The sequence below is a fragment of the Somniosus microcephalus genome, chromosome 10, assembly GCF_052327205.1.
Source record: "Somniosus microcephalus isolate GS21.2 chromosome 10, FLI_Smic_1.0, whole genome shotgun sequence".
Taxonomy (NCBI): domain Eukaryota; kingdom Metazoa; phylum Chordata; class Chondrichthyes; order Squaliformes; family Somniosidae; genus Somniosus; species Somniosus microcephalus.
In genome coordinates this window covers 237,569,502-237,594,282 of record NC_140996.1, presented here as the reverse complement: position 1 = coordinate 237,594,282, position 24,781 = coordinate 237,569,502, and the positions used below count along the sequence as shown (strand labels likewise).

The following is a 24,781-nucleotide window of genomic DNA, read 5'->3' as shown; positions in this document are numbered from 1 at the left end:
GGACAGGGTAGATGCAGAGAGGATGTTTCCCCTCGTGGGGGAATCTAGAACTAGGGGGCATAATTTCAGAATAAGGGGGCACCCATTTAAATCGGAAATGAGAAGGAATTTCTTCTCGGAGGGTGGTGAATCTGTGGAATTCTCTTCCCCAGAGAGCTGTGGAGGCGGGGTCAGTGAATATATTCAAGGCGGAGATGGACAGATTTCTGAACGGTAAGGGAGTCAAGAGTTACATAAGAAACAGGAGCAGGAATAGGCCACTTGGCCCCTCGAGCCTGCTCTGCCATTCAACAAGATCATGGCTGATCTCGGGCTCAAAGCCACTTCCCCGCCCGCTCCCCAGAACCCTTCACTTCCTTATCTTGGGTTATGGGGAGCGAGCAGGGAAGTGGAGTTGAGGCCAAGATCAGATCAGCCATGATCTTATTGAATGACGGAACAGGCTCGAGGGGCCAAATGACCGACTCCTGCTCCTACGTCTTATGTTCTTATGTAGAACTGTGGGCGAGATCCTCACCTACAAGGCGCAGAGTTAAATGCCTCGAATTGTGTGCACTCTCTCTACTCGAGTACCACAAACATGTTACCCATTTATAGAGTTCAATGTGGGGTGTTACCAAAAGATTGGGGACACGCCCATGAAGGGCTTTCAGATATTCTCGGTTACTGGCTCTATATAATTGCAAGCTGCTGTTTTGGTGTAGGCTGGACTCCCACTCACCCCCAGTCTATCAGCTTTGCTCTGCCAGTTTCAGGTACTGCTTCCGTTTTCCCTCCGCCTTCTACTTGCCGTCAGTCCTGTACCTACGCTGACATCCCTCCCCTTCCCAACGGCAGTGCTGTGGCTGCCATTCGCCCTCCTTGTGGTCTTTGCAGCCTCCAATTTGAGTACTTTTGATTGGCAGCTGGCCTTTATCCTTTCCCACTGCAGCAGATGCTCTCGTGCCCCATTTCTTTTGGCCAATTGTTGCACTTCAAACTCCCAATCTCTTCATTTGTGCTCACCACAAAAGGCAGTGCATCGCCGAGCCCACGAGCCGAAACTCAATCTTGTCCATGAAATGGCTGGGAATAGCATGGCCCCGGTACCCCAACAGCAAAGCACTCGGGGTACATCACACACCAACAGTATCCCAACCCTACAAGATGCAACATACATCATTCACCATCCCCAATCACAGGAACACCCCACCGTACGCACAGCGGCCATACACAACACCATATATTCTATTCAACATTATAAGGGCTTAAAAGAACAAGCCCATCTACTCCTAATCAGCCATTTTTTTATAAACTAATTTGTGCAAATGGTAGAGACATGCTCTCCCAAATACCAAAAAAAGGATACATTTTATTTCCAATGTTTGAATGATTAAGATTCTGGCAGGAAGCGTTTGGGAAGTTTCTGGGTGAAAACTGCAGCGCTAGTTCCCCCCCCCGACACAAATCACCCACAGTACACTTCGAGACCGCCACAGCTTGGCCTAACTGCAGTCACTGTGCTCGCCTCAGACAGCCAACACCACAACAATTCCCCCTTTCCCCAGCCACCCGTACGCCCTCGTCTTACCGCCATCCTCTCCCCACATACCGCCCTCAAGAAACTGGTCTATCTTTACTTTAAAATCGATTTGCAACAAAAATGGCGTTGTCTTCTCCATAGCGGATGGCTTTTCTCTACTGCATTTCTTTGCTTAAAAGTAGCTTCTTTTAAGAAAAACATCACCCACATAATGGCTTCTGCAACTGCATGCTGGAAGAAAGGCTTCTATTCTACTGGCCCTGCATGGAGTATACAAGCAAAGAGCCCAGCAAGCCAATAGCAGTGATTAGTACCAGACATGTGTCGAGGTAAACAGTCACCAAGCATACATGAATGCTAAAGACAATTAACATACATCACTGGGCTATTGATCACCAGCATAATGTAAATCAGGATAGCCCTAACAGACCGAATTTGCCAAATTCCACAGGTGACCATCGGCTTGCTTTTACGTAAGTTAGGGAGCTTGCTATCCATCGTCACACAGACCGACTTGAGGTTTATGGATACCGGAATCCAATCCTTTTGATGCACTAATTACATTCACCGAGTTGCAATAGGTACACCGACGCAGGCAAGACAGGTACATAATGCTAAGAGGGGCAATAGGATCGGGAGGCTAATTCTTTCCAAGAAATGCTCCTTTGAAAGATCTGCAAAGTAATTCATTCGAAAGGAACTAAACTGACTGATTTGTCTACTTAACCCCTCCGAGCTTGTTCAAAGATGTGGTTTTAGCTGGAGTGACTTCTGTGAATAACGACCTGTAAATAAACCGGTTCAGTGGTTTAATTTGTCCTGCAGGTAGCTGGCATGATTGATAAAACATCTTCTGAAGGGGTGTAGAAATTCAAGTCTATTTTTCACTTTGGGCGTGCAGTTCCAGATTAATGCGAGAACAAGCTTTAGTTCCAGATTACAGGAGGCGTGGGTTTGCCTACAGGAGCTGACCTTTGGGGTGGGCACAAGAAAAAGCGCCTGGTGAAGCCAAATTGTAATAATGGTCAGTACTGCAGTGAGCTATCTTCCCTTATTCCAAGCTTCAAAATACTTGGGCCTATGAGCCCTTCACCATCACCGAGAATCAGGATGCCACCTGTATCTCAAACTCATCTTTCTCCCAGAAACTGTGGCACACCCTCAGCATTCCCTTCCCGTTACATTTTTAAAATCTAATCACTGTCATGGTACCATCAAACATACAGGCCTGTGGCTCACACTGGGATATAAAACCCACGGAACATGGCTCCAGTGAGCGGCCATACAGGCCTGTGGCTCACACTGGGATATAAAACCCACGGAACATGGCTCCGGTGAGTGGCCATACAGGCCTGTGGCTCTCAGTGGGATATAAAACCCACGGAACATGGCTCCAGTGAGCGGCCATACAGGCCTGTGGCTCACACTGGGATATAAAACCCACGGAACATGGCTCCGGTGAGTGGCCATACAGGCCTGTGGCTCTCAGTGGGATATAAAACCCACGGAACATGGCTCCGGTGATCGGCCATACAGGCCTGTGGCTCACACTGGGAGATATAAAACCCAGGGAACATGGCTCCAGTGAGCGGCCATACAGGCCTGTGGCTCACACTGGGAGATAAAACCCAGGGAACATGGCTCCGGTGATCGGCCATACAGGCCTGTGGCTCACACTGGGATATAAAACCCACAGAACATGGCTCCGGTGAGCGGCCATACAGGCCTGTGGCTCACACTGGGATATAAAACCCAGGGAACATGGCTCCGGTGATCGGCCATACAGGCCTGTGGCTCACACTGGGAGATATAAAACCCACGGAACATGGCTCCGGTGATCGGCCATACAGGCCTGTGGCTCACACTGGGATATAAAACCCACGGAACATGGCTCCGGTGAGCGGCCATACAGGCCTGTGGCCCACACTGGGAGATATAAAACCCACGGAACATGGCTCCGGTGAGTGGCCATACAGGCCTGTGGCTCACACTGGGAGATATAAAACCCACGGAACATGGCTCCGGTGAGTGGCCATACAGGCCTGTGGCTCACACTGGGAGATATAAAACCCACGGAACATGGCTCCGGTGAGTGGCCATACAGGCCTGTGGCTCACACTGGGAGATATAAAACCCACGGAACATGGCTCCGGTGAGTGGCCATACAGGCCTGTGGCTCACACTGGGAGATATAAAACCCACGGAACATGGCTCCGGTGAGTGGCCATACAGGCCTGTGGCTCACACTGGGAGATATAAAACCCACGGAACATGGCTCCAGTGAGCGGCCATACAGGCCTGTGGCTCTCAGTGGGATATAAAACCCACGGAACATGGCTCCAGTGAGTGGCCATACAGGCCTGTGGCTCACACTGGGAGATATAAAACCCACGGAACATGGCTCCGGTGAGCGGCCATACAGGCCTGTGGCTCACACTGGGAGATATAAAACCCACGGAACATGGCTCCGGTGAGTGGCCATACAGGCCTGTGGCTCACACTGGGATATAAAACCCACGGAACATGGCTCTGGTGAGTGGCCATACAGGCCTGTGGCTCACACTGGGAGATATAAAACCCACGGAACATGGCTCCGGTGAGTGGCCATACAGGCCTGTGGCTCTCAGTGGGATATAAAACCCACGGAACATGGCTCCGGTGAGTGGCCATACAGGCCTGTGGCTCACACTGGGATATAAAACCCACGGAACATGGCTCCAGTGAGCGGCCATACAGGCCTGTGGCTCACACTGGGATATAAAACCCACGGAACATGGCTCCGGTGAGCGGCCATACAGGCCTTTGGCCCACACTGGGAGATATAAAACCCACGGAACATGGCTCCGGTGAGCGGCCATACAGGCCTGTGGCCCACACTGGGAGATATAAAACCCACGGAACATGGCTCCGGTGAGCGGCCATACAGGCCTGTGGCTCACACTGGGATATAAAACCCACGGAACATGGCTCCGGTGAGCGGCCATACAGGCCTGTGGCTCTCAGTGGGATATAAAACCCACGGAACATGGCTCCGGTGAGCGGCCATACAGGCCTGTGGCTCTCAGTGGGATATAAAACCCACGGAACATGGCTCCGGTGAGCGGCCATACAGGCCTGTGGCCCACACTGGGAGATATAAAACCCACGGAACATGGCTCCGGTGAGCGGCCATACAGGCCTGTGGCTCACACTGGGATATAAAACCCATGGAACATGGCTCCGGTGAGTGGCCATACAGGCCTGTGGCCCACACTGGGATATAAAACCCATGGAACATGGCTCCGGTGAGTGGCCATACAGGCCTGTGGCCCACACTGGGAGATATAAAACCCACGGAACATGGCTCCGGTGATCGGCCATACAGGCCTGTGGCCCACACTGGGATATAAAACCCATGGAACATGGCTCCAGTGAGCGGCCATACAGGCCTGTGGCTCACACTGGGATATAAAACCCACGGAACATGGCTCCGGTGAGTGGCCATACAGGCCTGTGGCCCACACTGGGATATAAAACCCATGGAACATGGCTCCGGTGATCGGCCATACAGGCCTGTGGCCCACACTGGGAGATATAAAACCCACGGAACATGGCTCCGGTGAGCGGCCATACAGGCCTGTGGCTCACACTGGGATATAAAACCCACGGAACATGGCTCCAGTGAGTGGCCATACAGGCCTGTGGCCCACACTGGGAGATATAAAACCCACGGAACATGGCTCCAGTGAGTGGCCATACAGGCCTGTGGCTCACACTGGGAGATATAAAACCCACGGAACATGGCTCCGGTGAGTGGCCATACAGGCCTGTGGCTCACACTGGGATATAAAACCCACGGAACATGGCTCCGGTGAGCGGCCATGCAGGCCTTTGGCCCACACTGGGATATAAAACCCACGGAACATGGCTCCGGTGAGTGGCCATACAGGCCTGTGGCTCACACTGGGAGATATAAAACCCACGGAACATGGCTCCGGTGAGCGGCCATACAGGCCTGTGGCTCACACTGGGAGATATAAAACCCACGGAACATGGCTCCGGTGAGCGGCCATGCAGGCCTTTGGCCCACACTGGGATATAAAACCCACGGAACATGGCTCCGGTGAGCGGCCATACAGGCCTTTGGCCCACACTGGGATATAAAACCCACAGAACATGGCTCCGGTGAGCGGCCATACAGGCCTGTGGCTCACACTGGGATATAAAACCCACGGAACATGGCTCCGGTGAGCGGCCATACAGGCCTGTGGCTCACACTGGGATATAAAACCCACGGAACATGGCTCCAGTGAGTGGCCATACAGGCCTGTGGCCCACACTGGGAGATATAAAACCCACGGAACATGGCTCCGGTGAGTGGCCATACAGGCCTGTGGCTCACACTGGGAGATATAAAACCCACGGAACATGGCTCCAGTGAGTGGCCATACAGGCCTGTGGCCCACACTGGGATATAAAACCCACGGAACATGGCTCCGGTGAGTGGCCATACAGGCCTGTGGCCCACACTGGGAGATATAAAACCCACGGAACATGGCTCCGGTGATCGGCCATACAGGCCTGTGGCTCACACTGGGAGATATAAAACCCACGGAACATGGCTCCGGTGATCGGCCATACAGGCCTGTGGCTCACACTGGGATATAAAACCCACGGAACATGGCTCCGGTGATCGGCCATACAGGCCTGTGGCTCACACTGGGATATAAAACCCACGGAACATGGCTCCGGTGAGCGGCCATACAGGCCTGTGGCTCACACTGGGAGATATAAAACCCACGGAACATGGCTCCGGTGAGCGGCCATGCAGGCCTTTGGCCCACACTGGGATATAAAACCCACGGAACATGGCTCCGGTGAGCGGCCATACAGGCCTTTGGCCCACACTGGGATATAAAACCCACAGAACATGGCTCCGGTGAGCGGCCATCAGAGTCTCCAGTTCCATTTCTGCCTGGTCTCTGCTGGGGAACGGCACTGGGTGGGAGAATGGCAGCAGGGACCAGCATAGCTCGGCTCGGTCAAAATTGGAAATGCAACGCCAAAGTCCCTCGAATCACTACTTCTCAATTTTCCGGTCTCGTTCCTTTCAACGCTGGGGGTTTTGTACAACTATAGGGGCCACGATTTCTCAATACTGAAATCCAGCTGAAATCTTTTTTCTGATAGAAGTAGCAGCCATGCTTACAAATGCCACTCTTCCAGTAAAACATTCAGTGACCACAGTTAAGCGGAAAGTAAACTCGAGGGCTTCCTCCCACAAGAGCACTTTCCATTTTGTTGAAACAGGAGTTGTAACATTAGGCTGGGAACACAGGTTATACCAACAGCAGACCAGCAAGTCAATGGCTTCCAATATCAGTACATACAGAAGCCGCTCAGACTGCCGGCCGTTTGTGATTACGAACTCTTACCTTGGGTTTCACACGCTGGACGAGGCCTCTACCCTGCGCTTCCTGAACAAGGTCCATCCACTTTTTATCCGGAACAAAATAATAATACGACTCTCCACAATCGTCTTCGATGCCCTCCGCAGTGTCACTCAGATCTTCCTCTTCTCTCTCATCCATTTCTTCATTCTCTCCTTCCTCCCAGCCAGCATGAACTCCACTCTCCTCATCCACTGCACCTCCATCAGAGAAGCTCTGAACAGGGGACAAACAGAAAGAGCAGTCAGTATTGCTGTAATCAAAGCCTTTTGTGCATTTAGTCATTGGTTACCAAGTATAAATGATCACACCTACCAATTGCTCAACAATTTATTCTCCAGCTACATGCCTCACTGCACCATTAAATCTCAATTGCTTCAACAAATCCAGTTTCAATTGAAGTGTCAGTTCAGCCCAGTTGGTGGCACTCTCACCACTGAGTCCGAAGGTTGTGGGGTCAAACACCTATCCAGAGCCCGGGCAGACACTCTCGGCTCACCACTGAGTCCGAAGGTTGTGGGGTCAAACTCCTAGCCAGAGCCCGGGCAGACACTCTCGGCTCACCACTGAGTCCGAAGGTTGTGGGGTCAAACTCCTATCCAGAGCCCGGGCAGACACTCTCGGCTCACCACTGAGTCCGAAGGTTGTGGGGTCAAACTCCTATCCAGAGCCCGGGCAGACACTCTCGGCTCACCACTGAGTCCGAAGGTTGTGGGGTCAAACACCTATCCAGAGCCCGGGCAGACACTCTCGGCTCACCACTGAGTCCGAAGGTTGTGGGGTCAAACTCCTATCCAGAGCCCGGGCAGGCACTCTCGGCTCACCACTGAGTCCGAAGGTTGTGGGGTCAAACTCCTATCCAGAGCCCGGGCAGACACTCTCGGCTCACCACTGAGTCCGAAGGTTGTGGGGTCAAACACCTATCCAGAGCCCGGGCAGACACTCTCGGCTCACCACTGAGTCCGAAGGTTGTGGGGTCAAACTCCTATCCAGAGCCCGGGCAGACACTCTCGGCTCACCACTGAGTCCGAAGGTTGTGGGGTCAAACTCCTATCCAGAGCCCGGGCAGACACTCTCGGCTCACCACTGAGTCCGAAGGTTGTGGGGTCAAACTCCTATCCAGAGCCCGGGCAGGCACTCTCGGCTCACCACTGAGTCCGAAGGTTGTGGGGTCAAACTCCTATCCAAAGCCCGGGCAGACACTCTCGGCTCACCACCGAGTCCGAAGGTTGTGGGGTCAAACTCCTATCCAGAGCCCGGGCATGCACTCTCAGCCGACAGCCCAGTAGTACTGGGGGAGTGCTGCACGATCACAGGTGCCGTCTTTCAGGCTGAGGCTCCGTTTGTCTGTTCAGGTGCAGGTAAAAATCTCATGGCCGACTCGAAGAGCAGGGGCGTGCTCCTGATGTCGAGTCAACATTCCTTCCTCAACCAACACCACTAACAACAACTTGTATTTATATAGCGCTTTTAACATAGTAAAACAGCCCAAAGCACTTCACAGGAGTGTTAGAAGACAAAAAGGTGACACCGAGCCACATAAGAAAGTTGGGCAGATGACTAAACGCTTGGTCAAAGAGGTAGGCTTTAAGGAGCGTCTTAAAGGAGGAAAGAATCAGAAATTTACAGCACAGAAGGAGACCATTTGGCCCATTGTGTCCGTGCCGGCCGACAAAGAGCTCTCCAGCCTAATCCCACTTTCCAGCTATTGGTCCGTAGCCCTGTAGGTTACGGCACTTCAAGCGTATATCCAAGTACTTTTAAAATGTGATGAGGGTCTCTGCCTCGACCACCCTTTCAGGCAGTGAGTTCCAGACCCCCACCACCCTCTGGGTGAAAACATTTCTCCTCAACTCCCCTCTCAACCTCCGACCAATTACTTTCAATCTGTGCCCCCTGGTTATTGACCCCTCTGTTAAGGGAAATAGGTCCTTCCTATCCACTTTATTTAGGCCCCTCATAACTTTATACATCTCAATAAGGTCTCCCCTCAGCCTCCTCTGTTCCAAGGAAAACAGACCCAGCCTATCCAGTCTTTCCTCATAGCTAAGATTCTCTACTCCCAGCAACATCCTTGTAAATCTCCTCTGTACCCTCTCTAGTGCAATCACATCTTTCCTGTAATGTGGTGACCAGAACTGCACGCAGTATTCTAGCTGAGGCCTAACTCGTGTTTTATACAGTTGAAGCATAACCCCCCTGCTCTTGTATTCTATGCCTCGGCTAATAAAGGCAAGTATCCCGTATACCTTCTTAACCACCTTATCTACCTGGCCTGCTACCTTCAGGGATCTGTGGACGTGCACTCCAAGGTCCCTCTGATCCTCTGCACTTCTCGGTGTCCTACCATTTAACGTGTATTCCCTTTCCTTGTTAGCCCTCCCCAAATGCATTACCTCACACTTCTCCGGATTGAATTCCATTTGCCACTGTTCTGCCCACCTGACCAGTCCATTGATATCTTCCTGCAGTCTACAGCTTCCTTCTTCATTATCAACCACACGGCCAATTTTTGTATCATCTGCAATCTTCTTAATCATACCCCCTACATTCAAGTCCAAATCATTGATATACACCACAAAAAGCAAAGGACCCAGTACTGAGCCCTGCGGAACCCCACTGGAAACAGCCTTCCAGTCACAAAAACACCCTTCGACCTTTACCCTTTGTTTCCTGCCTCTGAGCCAATTCTGGATCAACTTGACACTTTGCCCTGGATCCCATGGGCTTTTACTTTCGTGACCAGTCTGCCATGCGGGACCTTGTCAAAAGGCCTTGCTAAAGTCCATATAGACTACATCAAACGCACTATCTTCATTGAATTTTTTGAGGAGGCAACAAGAAGGGTCAGGCAAGTTAATCAGACACGACCTTCCCTTGACAAATCCATGCTGACTGTCCCTGATTAACCCGTGTCTTTTTAAAAGAAGATTTATTCTGTCCCTCAGAATTTTTTCCAATAATTTTCCCACCACCGAGGTTAGGCTGACTGGCCTGTAATTACTTGGTCTATCCCTTTCTCCCTTTTTAAACAATGGTACCATGTCAGCAGTCCTCTGACACCACACCTGTAGCCAGGATGGATTGGAAAATGATGGTCAGAGCCTCTGCTATTTCCTCTCTTACTTCTCTTAACAGTCTGGGGTACATTTCATCCGGGCCTGGGGATTTATCCACTTTCCAAGTTGCTAAACCTCTTTCACTGTTTATTTCATCTAATATTTCACACTCCTCCTCTGATTGCAATGTCTGCATCGTCCCTCTCTTTTGTGATAACAGACGCAAAGTATTCATTAAGAACCATACCGACGTCTCCCGCCTCCACACACAGGTTACCTTTATGGTCCCTAATAGACCCTACTCTTACTTTAGTTATCCTCTTGCTCTTGATGTATTTATAAAACATCTTTGGGGTTTCCTTGATTTTACTTGCCAATATTTTTTCATGCCCTCTCTTTGCTTTAATTTCCTTTTTAATTTCACCCCTGCACTTTCTATGCTCCTCTCGCCTTTCTGCAGTATTGAGCCTGCAGTACCTGTCACAAGCTTCCCTTTTTTTCTTTATCCTACCCTGTATGCCGCTTGACATCCAGGGAGCTCGAGATTTGTTAGTCCCACCCTTTTCTTTAAGAGAACATACTTGCTCTGAAATAACAACAGGAAACGCTGGGAAAGCTCAGCAGGCCCGGCAACATCCGTGGAGAGAGAAATAGAGTCAACGTTTCAGGTCGAAACCCTTCGTCAGGACTGAGAAAAAAGCAGGAAATGAAACAGATTAAGAAGCCAGTTTGGGGGCCGGGAAATGGGGGAGGGGGTGAAAGAACAAAAGGGAAAGTCTGGGAGGTGAAGAGACATTAAGAGATATTCAAGGCGAGACGAGATGGTAATAGGACAGGTAAAGAGACAAAGGATGGCTCGAGATGAAGTGTGAAATGCGCTAGCAGAGTGAGAGACAGCTGCCATGTGGGAGAGAGGGAAAGGAAAAGGCACAAACCAAAGGTGTGGATAAAAAATATATAATGTAATAGGGGCCGAGGTTATGATCTGAAATTGTTGAACTCGATATTGAGTCCGGAAGGCTGTAAAGTGCCTAATCGGAAGATGAGGTGCTGTTCCTCGAGTTTGCGTTGAGCTTCCGTGGAACAATGCAAGAGGCCAAGGACGGTGAGGTCCGAGTGGGAATGGAGCGGAGAATTAAAATGACAGGCGACCGGAAGCTCGGGGTCACCCTTACGGACTGAACGGAGGTGTTCCGCAAAGCGGACACCCAATCTGCGTTTGGTCTCCCCAATGTAGAGGAGACCACATCATGAGCAGCGAATACAGACTAGATTGCAGGAAGTACAAGTAAATCGCTGTTTCACCTGGAAGGGGTGTTTGGGGCCCTGGACAGTGGGAAGGGGGAAGGTATATGGGCAGGTGTTGCATCTCCTGCGCTTGCACGGGAAGATGCCGGGCGAAGGGGAAGGGGTGCTGGGGGTGATAGAGGAGTGGCCTAGGGTGTCTCGGAGGGAGCGGTCCCTACGGAATGCTGAAAGGGGAGGGGAGGGGAGGGGAAGATGCGTTTGGTGGTGGGATCACGTTGGAGGTGGCGGAGAATGATCCGTTGAATGTGGAGGCTGGTGGGGTGAAAGGTGAGGACAAGGGGAACCCTATCGTGGTTCTGGGAGGGAGGGGACGGGGTGAGGGCAGAAGTGCAGGAGATAGAACGGACACGGTCGAGGGCCGTGTCAACCACGGTAGAGGGGAATCCTCGGTTGAGGAAAAAGGAAGACATGTCGGAAGCACTGGTGTGGAAGGTGGCATCGTCGGAGCAGATACAGCGGAGATGGAGAAACTGAGAGAATGGAATAGAGTCCTTACAGGAGGCGGGGTGGGAGGAAGTGTAGTCCAGGTAGCTGTGGGAGTCAGTGGGCTTGTAGTGAATGTTGGTCAATAACCTATCCCCAGAGATGGAGACGGAGAAGTCGAAGAAGGGAAGAGTCGGAGATGGACCAAGTGAAGGTGAGGGAAGGGTGGAAACTGGAGGCAAAGTGAATGAAATTGTCTAGTTCAGGGCGAGAGCAGGAAACAGCACCGATACAGTCATCAATGTACCGGAAAAAGAGGTGAGGGAGGGGACCCGAGTAGGACTGGAACAAAAGGTGTCCACATATCTGACGAAAAGGCAGGCATAGCTAGGACCCATGCGGGTACCCATAGCAACACCTTTAATTTGGAGGAAATGACGGAGTCAAAAGGAGAAGTTGTACAATGTGAGAACAAGTTCAGCCAGGCGGAGGAAGGTGGTGGTGGATGGGGACTCTTTTTCTGGTACATTGATGACTGTATCGGTGCCGTTTCCTGCTCTCGCCCAACCGAGAATTCCCCTCTACCGTGGTTGACACAGCCCTTGACCGTGTCCGTTCTATCTCCCGCAATTCTGCCCTCACCCCTGCCCCTCCCTCCCGGAACCACGATAGGGCTCCCCTTGTCCTCACCTTTCACCCCACCAGCCTCCACATTCAACGGATCATCCTCCACCATTTCCAGCATGATCCCACCACCAAACGCATCTTCCTCTCACCTCCCCTTTCAGCATTCCGTAGGGACCGCTCCCTCCGAGACACCCTAGTCCACTCCTCTATCACCCCCAGCACCCCTTCCCCCGGCATCTTCCCGTGCAAGCGCAGGAAATGCAACACCTGCCCTTATACCTCCCCCCTTCCCACTGTCCAGGGCCCCAAACACCCCTTCCAGGTGAAACAGCGATTTACTTGTACTTCTTGCAATCTAGTATACTGTATTCGCTACTCACGATGTGGTCTCCTCTACATTGGGGAGACCAAACGCAGATTGGGTGACCACTTTGCGGAACACCTCCGTTCAGTCCGAGCCCCCGGTGGCCTGTCACTTTAATTCACCGCCCCATTCCCACTCGGACCTCGGCCTCTTGCATTGTTCCACAGAAGCTCAGCGCAAGCTCGAGGAACAGCACCTCATCTTCCGATTAGGCACTTTACAGCCTTCCGGACTCAACATCGAGTTCAACAATTTCAGATCATAACCTCGGCCCCTATTATATTTTTATATGTTTTTTATCCACACTTTTGGTTTGTGCCTTTTCCTTTTCTCTCTCCCACATGGCAGCTGTCTCTCACTCTGCCAGCGCATTTCACACTTCATCTCGAGCCATCCTTTGTCTCTTTACCTGTCCTATTACCATCTCGTCTCGCCTTGAATATCTCTTAATGTCTCTTCACCTCCCAGACCTTCCCTTTTGTTCTTTCACCCCCTCCCCCATTTCCCAGCCCCCAAACTTGCTTCTTAATGTTTCATTTCCTGCTTTTTTCAGTCCTGACGAAGGGTTTCGACCTGAAACGTTGACTCTATTTCTCTCTCCACGGATGTTGCCTGGCCTGCTGAGTTTCTCCAGCGTTTTCTGTTGTTATTTCGGATTTCCAGCATCCGCAGTATTTTGCTATCATATTAATACTTGCTCTGAACCCTCACTATCTCCTCCTTGAATGCCTCCCTCTGCTCTGACACTGATTTACCTTCAAGTTTCTGTCTCCAGTCCACTTTGGCTAAATCACCTCAGCTCAGTAAAATTAGCTTTTCCCCAATTGAGAACTTTTATTCCTGGTCTGTCCTTGTCCTTTTCCATAACTACCCTAAATCTAACTGAATTATGATCACTACCACCAATATGCTCTCCCACTGATACCCTTTCCACCTGCCCAGCTTCATTCCCTAAAACTAGGTCCAGAACCACCCACTCCCTCTCTTGTTGGGCTTGCTGCGTACTGGCTAAAAAAGTTTTCCTGAATGCATTTTAAGAATTCTGCACCCTCTAAGCCTTTCACACTAATTTTATCCCAGTTAATATTAGGGAAGTTGAAATCCCCCACTATTACTGCCCTATTTTTGCACTTCTCAGAAATGTGCCTACATATTTGCTCTTGTATCTCCCTCTGACTGTTCGGAGGTCTGTAGTACACTCCCAGCAGTGTGATTGCCCCTTTCCCATTTCAACGCCAATAGCCTCATTTGATGATCCTTCTGTGATATCCTCCCTCCTCACAGCTGTCATTGATTCTTTAATCAATACTGCGACCTCCCCCTTCTTTTTATCCCCTTCTCTATCTCGTCTGAATACCCTGTAACCAGGTATGTTGAGCTGCCATTCCTGCCCTTCTTTCAGCCATGTCTCAGTAATAGTTATATCCTACTCCCACACGTCTATCTGTGCCCTCAGCTCATTTGCTGACTCCTTGCATTGAAGTATATACCATTTAGCGCTGCCAAACTCCCTCGTAGTCCATTTTCTAGCCTGTTTCCTCTGCCTTCCAAACGCGCTTACTAATTTTCTGCCTTCCATTTCCAGCTTTGCTTCTCTCCCTTCTGAATCCACTCTCAGGTTTCCATCCCCCTGCCAAGCTAGTTTAAACCCTCCCCAACAGCACTAGCAAACCCCGCTGTGCGGATATTGTTCAAGGTAGAGGGGTTTATGGCCTAGGCAGCTGAAGGCACGGCCACCAATGGTTGAGTGATTATAGTCAGGGATGCTCAAGAGGGCAGAATTAGAGGAGCGCAGAGATCTCGGGGGTTGTGGGGCTGAAGGAGATTACAGAGATAGAGATGGGCGAGGCCATGGAGGGATTTGAAAACAAGGATGAGAATTTTGAAATCGAGGCGTTGCTTAACCAGGAGGCAATGTAGGTCAGTGAGCACAGGGGTGATGGGTGAACGGGACTCGGTGTGAGTTAGGACACGGGCAGCCGAGTTTTGGATGACTTCAAGTTTACGTGGGGCGGAATGTGGGAGGCCAGCCAGGAGTGTGTTGGAATAGTCAAGTCTGGAGGTTGTAGTGTATGTACCCGTCTACCTTTAAGAGAACTATTGTATGTAACCGTTCACCTTTAAGAGAACTACTTTAGGTGTGGCACTACTTGTTTGGCTTCTGTATACTGTAATATTGACGGTGACCACACCGGTATATAAGTGTTGTGGCATGATTCCTTGGGCAGATTCGCCCTGACCTTCGAATAGTAAAGACCTGTTTGTTTGTTATTCCTGAAGTCTGTGTCGTTATTAACTGTACAACCCACAGACTTTACAGTGGCGACGAGTCCGATCGTACCCTGCGGCAAGACTACCAAAGCAACTAAAGAGCGTCGAAGAGAGGCAACCGCCCTCGTCGTTCTGCTGGAAGAAAACACGAGGCTGCAGCAATAGAAAGGAGGAAGACTTTAGCAACAAAAGCTTCCATCAGCAACAGGCACTGACTACCCTTCTACCACGGTGCGGAGTGAGCCGATCAGCAGGAAACAAGGCGGCCACGGAGACTGTGAGTAGGGAAAAGTGTAACGAAATCCGGAGGATAAGGGCTGTGCACTCGACCACGGTCGAGGGGGAGCAGAGCTGGTCAGGAAGGCGGGTCCAACGGCGTCGTGAGATAGCCGGACCGCGATCGGCGGGAAAAGCCGGGCAGCGACCGAAACCACGAAGCGCTGAGACCGGGAGCAGGCGCGGGAAGAGAGAAACTCAGCCGCAGCCGGGGAGGGAAGCACCGGACTGCGTGAGGGCTGGGAGGCGAACGGGAGCCGGGCGTGTGGGAGAGGCAGAGCCGACCAAAGGAGGCTGCGCGAGAGCCAGTCCAGCGGCTGAACTGTTCTCCACCAACGGGGTACCCAGCGCCGGTAGAGCCGAACGTGGGGGAGAGAGAGACAGAGCCGAGCAAGGGGAGAGAGGCTGCGCGAGAGCCAGTCCAGCGGCTGAACTGTTCTCCGTGAACAGTTATTAGTGAAGGATTTGCAGGAAACCCAGGAAGAGCGGGATGAAGATGAATGCATGAAGAAGTCTTTTCAAGAAAGATGTCTCGGGAAGGAACCACAGTCAGCTAACGTCCAGATGGGTAAGGAGGAAGTAGAAGGCCCTCTCGCTGGCCTAACTCAGGACGAACCCGAATATTACCATGACCTGTTGAGTGACACTGAATATTACGAGGATGTGGTCTGCCCAGTTTGTGATGAAAACTCCCAAAGTGCCGAAATCAGGATGAAGCACTTAAAGTCGAAGGAACATAGAGAGTTGGTGGCGCTACAGCTGGCAGCTGATAAGGGAGCCCCGAGAGTCTCCAAAAAGCAGAAAAGAAAAAGAAGAAGCAGAAGATGATAACTATCGCAAATATTATCACTTCTACCAGATCATGCGTGGACCCTACGAAAGGAGTTAAATCAGTTGGGAAGTAGGAAAATATCAAGGCAACCCAGTTGTTGTAAAAGTCAGCACTGCTGGTTCAGCAGGACGAAAGTTCAAGCTGTTACGTCGAGAAAAGGATATGGAGGAGTCACGCTAGCAATGTGAACCATCTACACCAAAGAGATGTTGTTCGGACCGAGTCAAGATCAGAGACTGAATCTGTGAACTGTTCCCGCAGAGACTGAACCTGTGAACTGTTTCCCACCGAGACTATGTCTGTAAATTGTTTTATATGAAGTTGAAGATGTGTTATGTTTAATGGGGACTCTGTATGTAATAAGCTAAAAAGGGAGGATTGTAGTGTATGTACCCGTCTACCTTTAAGAGAACTATTGTATGTAACCGTTCACCTTTAAGAGAACTACTTTAGGTGTGGCACTACTTGTTTGGCTTCTGTATACTGTAATACCGACGGTGACCACACCGGTATATAAGTGTTGTGGCATGATTCCTTGGGCAGATTCGCCCTGACCTTCGAATAGTAAAGACCTGTTTGTTTGTTATTCCTGAAGTCTGTGTCGTTATTAACTGTACAACCCACAGACTTTACAGAGGTAACAAAGGCATGGATGAGGGTTTCAGCAGCGGATGAGCTGAGGCAGGGGCGGAGACGGGCGATGTTACGGAGGTGGAAACAGGCGGTCTTAGTTATGCTGCGGATGTGGTCGGAAGCTCATTTCAGGGTCAAATATGACACCAAGGTTACGAACAGTGTGGTTCAGCCTCAGACAGATGTTAGGGAGAGGGATGGAGTCAGTGGCTCGGGAACGGAGTTTGTGGCGGGGCCGAAGACAATGGCTTCGGATTTCCCAATATTTAATTGGAGAAAATTTTCTGCTTATCCAGAACTGGATGTCAGACAGGAAGTGTGTCAATTTAGAGACCGTGGAGGGATTGAGAGAAGTGGTGGTGAGGTCGAGCTGGGTGTCGTCAGCGTACACGTGGAAACTGACGCCGTGTTTTCGGATGTTTTTCAGACTGGAGGAAGGTATACAGTGGTGTTCCCCAGGGGTCGGTTCTAGGACCACTGCTTTTCTTGATATATATTTATAAGAACATAAGAAATAGGAGCAGGAGTAGACCATACGGCCCCTCGGACCTGCTCCGCCATTCAATAGGATCACGGCTGATCTGAATCTAGACTCACGTCCACTTCTCTGCCCTCTCCCCATAACCCCTAATTCCCTTATCCGCTTGGGTGTACAGGGCACAATTTCAAAATTTGCAGAGGACACAAAACTTGGAAGTATAGTGAACAGTGAGGAGGATAGGGATAGACTTCAGGAAGACACAGACAGGCTGGTGGAATGGGCGGACACGTGGCAGATGAAATTTAGTGCAGAAAAGTGCGAAGTGATGCATTTTGGTAGGAAGAACGAGGAGAGGCAATATAAACTAAAGGGTACTGAGAGACCAGGGGGTGCATGAACAGAGAGACCGGGGGGTATGTGTGCACAAATCGTTGAAGGTGGCAGGGCAGGTTGAGAAAACAGTTAAAAAGACTTACGGGATCCTGGGCTTCATAAATAGAGGTACAGAGTACAATAGTGTGGAAATTATGATGAACCTGTATAAAACACTGGTTCGGCCTCAACTGGAGTATTGTGTCCAATTCTGGGCACCGCACTTTAGGAAGGATGACAAGGCCTTAGAGAGGGTGCAGAAAAGATTTACGAGAATGATTCGAGGGATGAGGAACTTCAGTTACGTGGATAGACTGGAGAAGCTGGGGTTGTTCTCCTTGGAGCAGAGAAGATTGAGAGGAGATTTGATAGAGGTGTTCAAAATCATGAGGGGTCTGGACAGAGTAGATAGAGAGAAACTGTTCCCATTGGCAGAAGGGTCAAGAACCGGAGGACACAGATTTAAGGTGATCAGCAAAAGAACCAAAGGCGACTCAAGAAAAAACTTTTTTACGCAGCGAGTGGTTAGGATCTGGAATGCACTGCCTGAAAGGGGGGTGGAGGCAGACTCACTCGTGGCTTTCAAAAGGGAGTTGGATAAGTACCTGAAGGAAAAAAATTGTACGGCTACAGTAAAGGGCGGGGGAGTGGGACTGGCCGAGAGTCGGCACGGGCGCAACGGGCCGAATGGCCATCTTCCATGCTGGAACCATTCTATGGTTCTATTCCCTTCGCAGAGGGGTCAAAAACCAGGGGGCACAGATTTAAAGTAATTGGATGGTTTAGAGGGGATTTGAGGGGAAATTTCTTCACCCAGAGGGTTGTGGGGGTCTGGAACTCACTGCCTGAAAGGGTGGTAGAGGCAGGAACCCTAACCACATTTAAAAAGTTCTTGGATGTGCACTTGGGATGCTCTAACCTGCAGGGCTACGGACCAAGAGCTGGGAAGTGGGATTAGGCTGGATAGCTCGTTGTTGGCCAGTGCAGACACGATGGGCCGAATGGCCTCCTGCCGTGCTGTAACTTTCTATGATTCTATTCAATGATGTCGCCAAGGGGCAACATGTAGATGAGAAATAGGAGGGGGCAGAGGATAGATCCTCGGGGGACCCCAGAGGTAACGATGCGGGAGCGGGAAGAGAAGCCGTTGCAGGTGATGCTCTGGCTGCGATTAGATAGATAAGAATGGAACCAGGCGAGTGCAGTCCCACCCAGCTGGACGACAGTGGAGAGGCGTTGGAGGAGGATGGAGTGATCAACCATGTCAAAGGCTGCAGACAGGTCGAGAAGGATGAGGAGGGATAGTTTACCCTCATCACAGTCACAAAGGATGTCATTTGTGACTTTGGCGAGAGCCGTTTCGGTACTGTGTCAAGGGCAGAAACCAGATTGGAGGGATTCAAACATGGAGTTCCGGGAAAGAAGGGCACGGATTTGGGAGGTGACAACACGTTCAAGGACTTGAGAGGAAAGGGAGGTTGGAGATGGGGTGGCAGTTTGCAAGGACGGAGGGGTCAAAGGTTGTTTTTTGAGGAGCAGGGTGATGACGGCAGATTTGAAAGCGAGGGGGACAGTATCTGAGGAGAGCGAACCATTAATAATGTCATCTAACATGGGAGCCAGAAAAGGAAGCTGGGTGGTCAGCGGGTCAAGGGAGCAGGAAGTGAGTCTCATGGACAAGATCAACGTGAAGAGGTCAAGAGGGGCGATCGGAGAGAAACTGGAGAAAGAAAGAGTTTCTCCATAGGAACAGGAGGCGGCCATTTAGCCCCTTGAACCTGTTCAGCCATTCAATCAGATCATTGCTAAACTGTATCTCAACTCCAGACACTGATTAAATGGTCATGCTCTCAGTTGCTGTTTGTGGGACTTTGCTCTGCACAGATTGGCTGCTGCTTTTGCCTACATGACGGCAAATCATTGGTTGAAGCTCTATAGGATATTCAGAGGACACGAAAGGCAGTAAACAAATACAACTTCTCCCCGCTGTAGAATTAGGACACAAAATTCACAACAAAAAGTAACTGATTCCATGATAGACACAACAGCCACACTTCCGATTCCCAAAACACATGGTTGTTCAGAGTCACGTGCCTGGCAGCAACACTGGCAGGTTTTAAAAGAAAATCATGCCACAAGTGAACCCAACCATGGAATGAATCAAAGCAGAGCTCAGTCATTCTACAGCCCATCACTTTCCCTACATTATAAGAGTGACTGCACTTCCAAAGTACTTCATTAGCTTCAAAGCACTTTGGGACATCCGGAGGTGGTGAAAGGTGCTGTATACGTGCAAGTTCTTTCTTTAGACAGAATAATGTTAATTTAAAATGGCCTTCAGTACACTGTGACAGAAGTGCTCAATGTCAAAGGAGGAAACAACATACCCAAATATTACAGACAACGCCCACACTGCAGGGAGGGCCCAGGCCATCGGACATCCTTGCCTGAATTCCATCAGAAATGACCTCAAAGTTTACATTTGCTGCTTACCATCTCCAATGACTGAACCAACCAGGATAAATCACTGGTCCAAATTCCACAAAGCCTCGAGAGGTGCGAAACCTGAACACAATGCGAGTCAGGCTGTTCTTCCTGTGCCCTGTCAGTATGATGTTCAATTCTGGGTTTTGATTCCAGTCTTTAGAAAATTGAGAGCGCTTGGGAGGTTCCCGGCCCTCTCGAGAACTTCCACTTGCTGTTTTTAACATGTGAAACAGCGGAGAGGCCCATCACTCGCACAACATTGTGCAAGAGCCTTAGATATAACTTTCTGGAAAGAACTACAAAGATGCTGAGCTTTATTATTTTTGGAACAGTACAAGTATTGCGTTGTATTACTCTTTACAGTTAATATGTCTTCTGCCTCTCTAATTGTTCCATCTTATTTGATACACTGTCGGAATGTGATATTTACTGCCTTTTCAACGGAAAACAAGGTGGGCTTCCTACTTCCACAGGCAGCGGAAAAGACCATAATAAAAGGGCAATCACTGGTCCTGTGTGTCACACAATCCCATTCAGGTCATGCATAAAATCACTTTTCAGTTCAGAGCGATAACTGAAATGCCTTGGTTTGCTGTGACTGAATTATAAGCATTGGAACAGACGCCTAGTTGTAACAGCTGGTTCCACATATCCAATTCAAATGAAGTTTTTAAAATAAAGGAAAAGAGAAAGCAAACCACGTGCCCTCTGCTCCAGGGAATCTGTGACAGACACAGATCTGCTGTGTTACTCCCAACAGTGAGCTCTAACTCCACAGCGTCATCTGTTCAGCAATGCCACTTTGGCTGTAGGCAGTTAAAGATGTGTGTGTGCATTTATATAGCATGTCATCACAGTGAAACATCTCAAAGCTTTCACACATGAGGTACAGCAAGCATCACACACAGCAGCCCTTCTGTGCCACTTACATCCCACAGACAGGACGGAGTTGAATTACCAGTCAATCTGCTCTACTGGTAGTCCTGGCTGGAGCTGGCCAGCACCCCAGGAGGTGATTTGAATATCTGTGACTTGGCATCTTTGCCTTTGCTTTGCTGAAGGTGCTGAGCACAGTTGCATGGATGCTGGCACTGTGACTGAACCTCATCTAACCGTGCGAGAGTCTGGAGAGCCCAGGCTTGGGAGGCCCAGAGCCAAGCCCAATCCCGTCCTCACCCAATACATATCATCCAGCAGCAATCATTGGAGCAGAACGCCAGGCTGAATATCTCTCCGCTTCCCCCCCACTCTCAATTCTTACTTCAAAAGAGCAGTTATTAACATACTGAACATGATCATAGCAATAACAATCACATCTGGTACAAAGCCTGTTCAAGCAAATTCCTGAACTACTGCAATTTTAGCACGAGTTTAAAAAGGAGTGCCTTGCCATGAGAATCAGTAAAACATGGTCCAAAACAGAACTAGGATTAGACGTATATTCAAAATAATCATAACCAATCTTAAATGTTATAACGAAAAGTTACTGCACCTTACTGACGAAGCATGCCCCGCCCGGTCTGTCCGGTGAGCTGTGCTGGTGATAGGGGCACTACGCCCCGCCCGGTCTGTCCGGTGAGCTGTGCTGGTGATAGGGGCACTACGCCCCGCCCGGTCTGTCCGGTGACCTGTGCTGGTGATAGGGGCACTACGCCCCGCCCGGTCTGTCCGGTGAGCTGTGCTGGTGATAGGGGCACTACGCCCCGCCCGGTCTGTCCGGTGAGCTGTGCTGGTGATAGGGACACTACGCCCCGCCCGGTCTGTCCGGTGAGCTGTGCTGGTGATAGGGGCACTACGCTCCGCCCGGTCTGTCCGGTGAGCTGTGCTGGTGATAGGGGCACTACGCCCCGCCCGGTCTGTCCGGTTAGCTGTGCTGGTGATAGGGGCACTACGCCTCGCCCTGCCCGGTCTGTCCGGTGAGCTGTGCTGGTGATAGGGGCACTACACTCCGCCCGGTCTGTCCGGTGAGCTGTGCTGGTGATAGGGGCACTACGCCCCGCCCGGTCTGTCCGGTGAGCTGTGCTGGTGATAGGGGCACTACGCTCCGCCCGGTCTGTCCGGTTAGCTGTGCTGGTGATAGGGGCACTACGCCCCGCCCGGTCTGTCCGGTTAGCTGTGCTGGTGATAGGGGCACTACGCCCCGCCCTGCCCGGTCTGTCCGGTGAGCTGTGCTGGTGATAGGGGCACTACACTCCGCCCGGTCTGTCCGGTGAGCTGTGCTGGTGATAGGGGCACTACGCCCCGCCCGGTCTGTCCGGTGAGCTGTGCTGGTGATAGGGGCACTACGCCCCGCCCGGTCTGTCCGGTGAGCTGTGCTGGTGATAGGGGCACTACGCCCCGCCCGGTCTGTCCGGTGAGCTGTGCTGGTGATAGGGGCACTACGCCCTGCCCGGTCTGTCCGGTGAGCTGTGCTGGTGATAGGGGCACTACGCTCCGCCCGGTGAGCTGTGCTGGTGATAGGGGCACTACGCCCCGCCCGGTCTGTCCGGTGAGCTGTGCTGGTGATAGGGGCACTACGCCCCGCCCGGTCTGTCCGGTTAGCTGTGCTGGTGATAGGGGCACTACGCCCCGCCCGGTCTGTCCGGTGAGCTGTGCTGGTGATAGGGGCACTACGCCCCGCCCGGTCTGTCCGGTGAGCTGTGCTGGTGATAGGGGCACTACACCTCGCCCGGTCTGTCCGGTGAGCTGTGCTGGTGATAGGGGCACTACGCCCCGCCCGGTCTGTCCGGTCAGCTGTGCTGGTGATAGGGGCACTACGCCCCGCCCGGTCTGTCCGGTGAGCTGTGCTGGTGATAGGGGCACTACGCCCCGCCCGGTCTGTCCGGTGAGCTGTGCTGGTGATAGGGGCACTACGCCTCGCCCCGCCCGGTCTGTCCGGTGAGCTGTGCTGGTGATAGGGGCACTACGCCCCGCCCGGTCTGTCCGGTTAGCTGTGCTGGTGATAGGGGCACTACGCTCCGCCCGGTCTGTCCGGTTAGCTGTGCTGGTGATAGGGGCACTACGCCCCGCCCGGTCTGTCCGGTCAGCTGTGCTGGTGATAGGGACACTACGCCCCGCCCGGTCTGTCCGGTGAGCTGTGCTGGTGATAAGGACACTACGCCCCGCCCGGTCTGTCCGGTTAGCTGTGCTGGTGATAGGGGCACTACGCCTCGCCCTGCCCGGTCTGTCCGGTGAGCTGTGCTGGTGATAGGGGCACTACACTCCGCCCGGTCTGTCCGGTGAGCTGTGCTGGTGAGAGGGGCACTACACTCCGCCCGGTCTGTCCGGTCAGCTGTGCTGGTGATAGGGGCACTACACTCCGCCCGGTCTGTCCGGTGAGCTATGCTGGTGATAGGGGCACTACGCCTCGCCCGGTCTGTCCGGTGAGCTGTGCTGGTGATAGGGGCACTACGCTCCGCCCGGTCTGTCCGGTTAGCTGTGCTGGTGATAGGGGCACTACGCCCCGCCCGGTCTGTCCGGTGAGCTGTGCTGGTGAGAGGGGCACTACGCCCCGCCCGGTCTGTCCGGTGAGCTGTGCTGGTGAGAGGGGCACTACGCCCCGCCCGGTCTGCTGTGCTGGTGATAGGGGCACTACAATTGACCCATGTCTCCAGCAATGCTCCCTGGAAGCTACACTTTGCTCTGCATGGCCTGTTTCTTTTACTGCACGGTCTCTTTAAATTCCTGCGCATGCGAGGTACTTACAACGGAAAAGCCAGTGAGCGGCCTGCGTGGGTCCTTTCCCATTATTGCGCGGCCATGCAGATTGGAGGTAACATTGGTCTCCAGGCTTTTGGGCGGATAGCGGAAAGCAGAGGGCGAAGTTCCTCCGGGTTTCTCACTCCTGATCGTAACTGATAATCAATGAGCTTTTCTGTAAATCGCGCATTGATGGACACTGGATTGAACAGAGCCCATCGCTATGATGCTCACCTTGGTTGAACACTCTTCACACTCACCATCTAAGCTTAAGAACAGCACGAGGCAGACTAGCTGGAGGGCAACTGCCAATCGTGAAACCGCGCCACAGCAAACCGCAGTGCTTTCAGGAGAGAATGGGAGAGAATTGGGGAAAGTGTGTTTTGGATGCAACTTTCTGCAGAAGGATGCGACATTCTGGTCCAGTGAGGTCACAAATGGGGAACCCGTCCCACAGTTCTCAATTTCCATTCATAAGTTTGCGGCATTACATCAGGGGACTTCTACACAAAAGGTCTGCTCCAGGCTGCACAAGCAACAAGGATAAACACACAGTCTGATCATCATTACACAAGTCGGTAGAACAACTTTCTGTTGGGTTTTCGGATTGGGAGGAGCTGCCGACAGTGTGAGGGAGCTGGATTATCAGGAGAGGCAGAGTCAGGGACACAGTACAAGACAGCAGATTAACAGCAGTTGTTAACCGAGCGTCAAATCCTTATTTTAGTCAGGTCCTTTGCACCAACAGCATTGGCTATTTCTCCCAGTCTGCAACCTCAAGAATGTCAACAACATGCTAACAATAGGCACAGAAAACCAAAAATGTCACAAGGGGCAATGACTGTCCCAGCAAAGTGGGAAGCCAATTGGACTGCAAGAAGAGAGCCAACCAATGGCGGGGCCTCGCGGGACAGTTGCTCTGTGATGGATTAACCCTACATGTAAATGCTGCACTCTGGGGTGGAAGTTGCATTTATGGAACAAACTTCGAACCGGAAGATTTTTCCTTGAAAATGAAT

General features: G+C 51.5%; 1 protein-coding gene across 3 annotated transcripts in view; it reads right to left on the bottom strand.

Annotated features, from left to right (window-relative positions):
- The window catches only part of LOC147112202 (F-box/WD repeat-containing protein 7-like), a 270,212-nt gene that overhangs the window by 216,191 nt on the left and 29,240 nt on the right, over positions 1–24,781 (bottom strand). For 2 of the 3 annotated variants that reach the window (XM_085999855.1, XM_085999856.1), the window contains exon 3: positions 6,937–7,167. The exons of the other annotated variant lie outside the window; for it this stretch is intronic. In XM_085999855.1, coding sequence (XP_085855981.1) covers positions 6,937–7,167 — 231 coding nt within the window. The remainder of the gene's footprint in view (positions 1–6,936; positions 7,168–24,781) is intronic. 3 annotated transcript variants of the gene reach the window in all.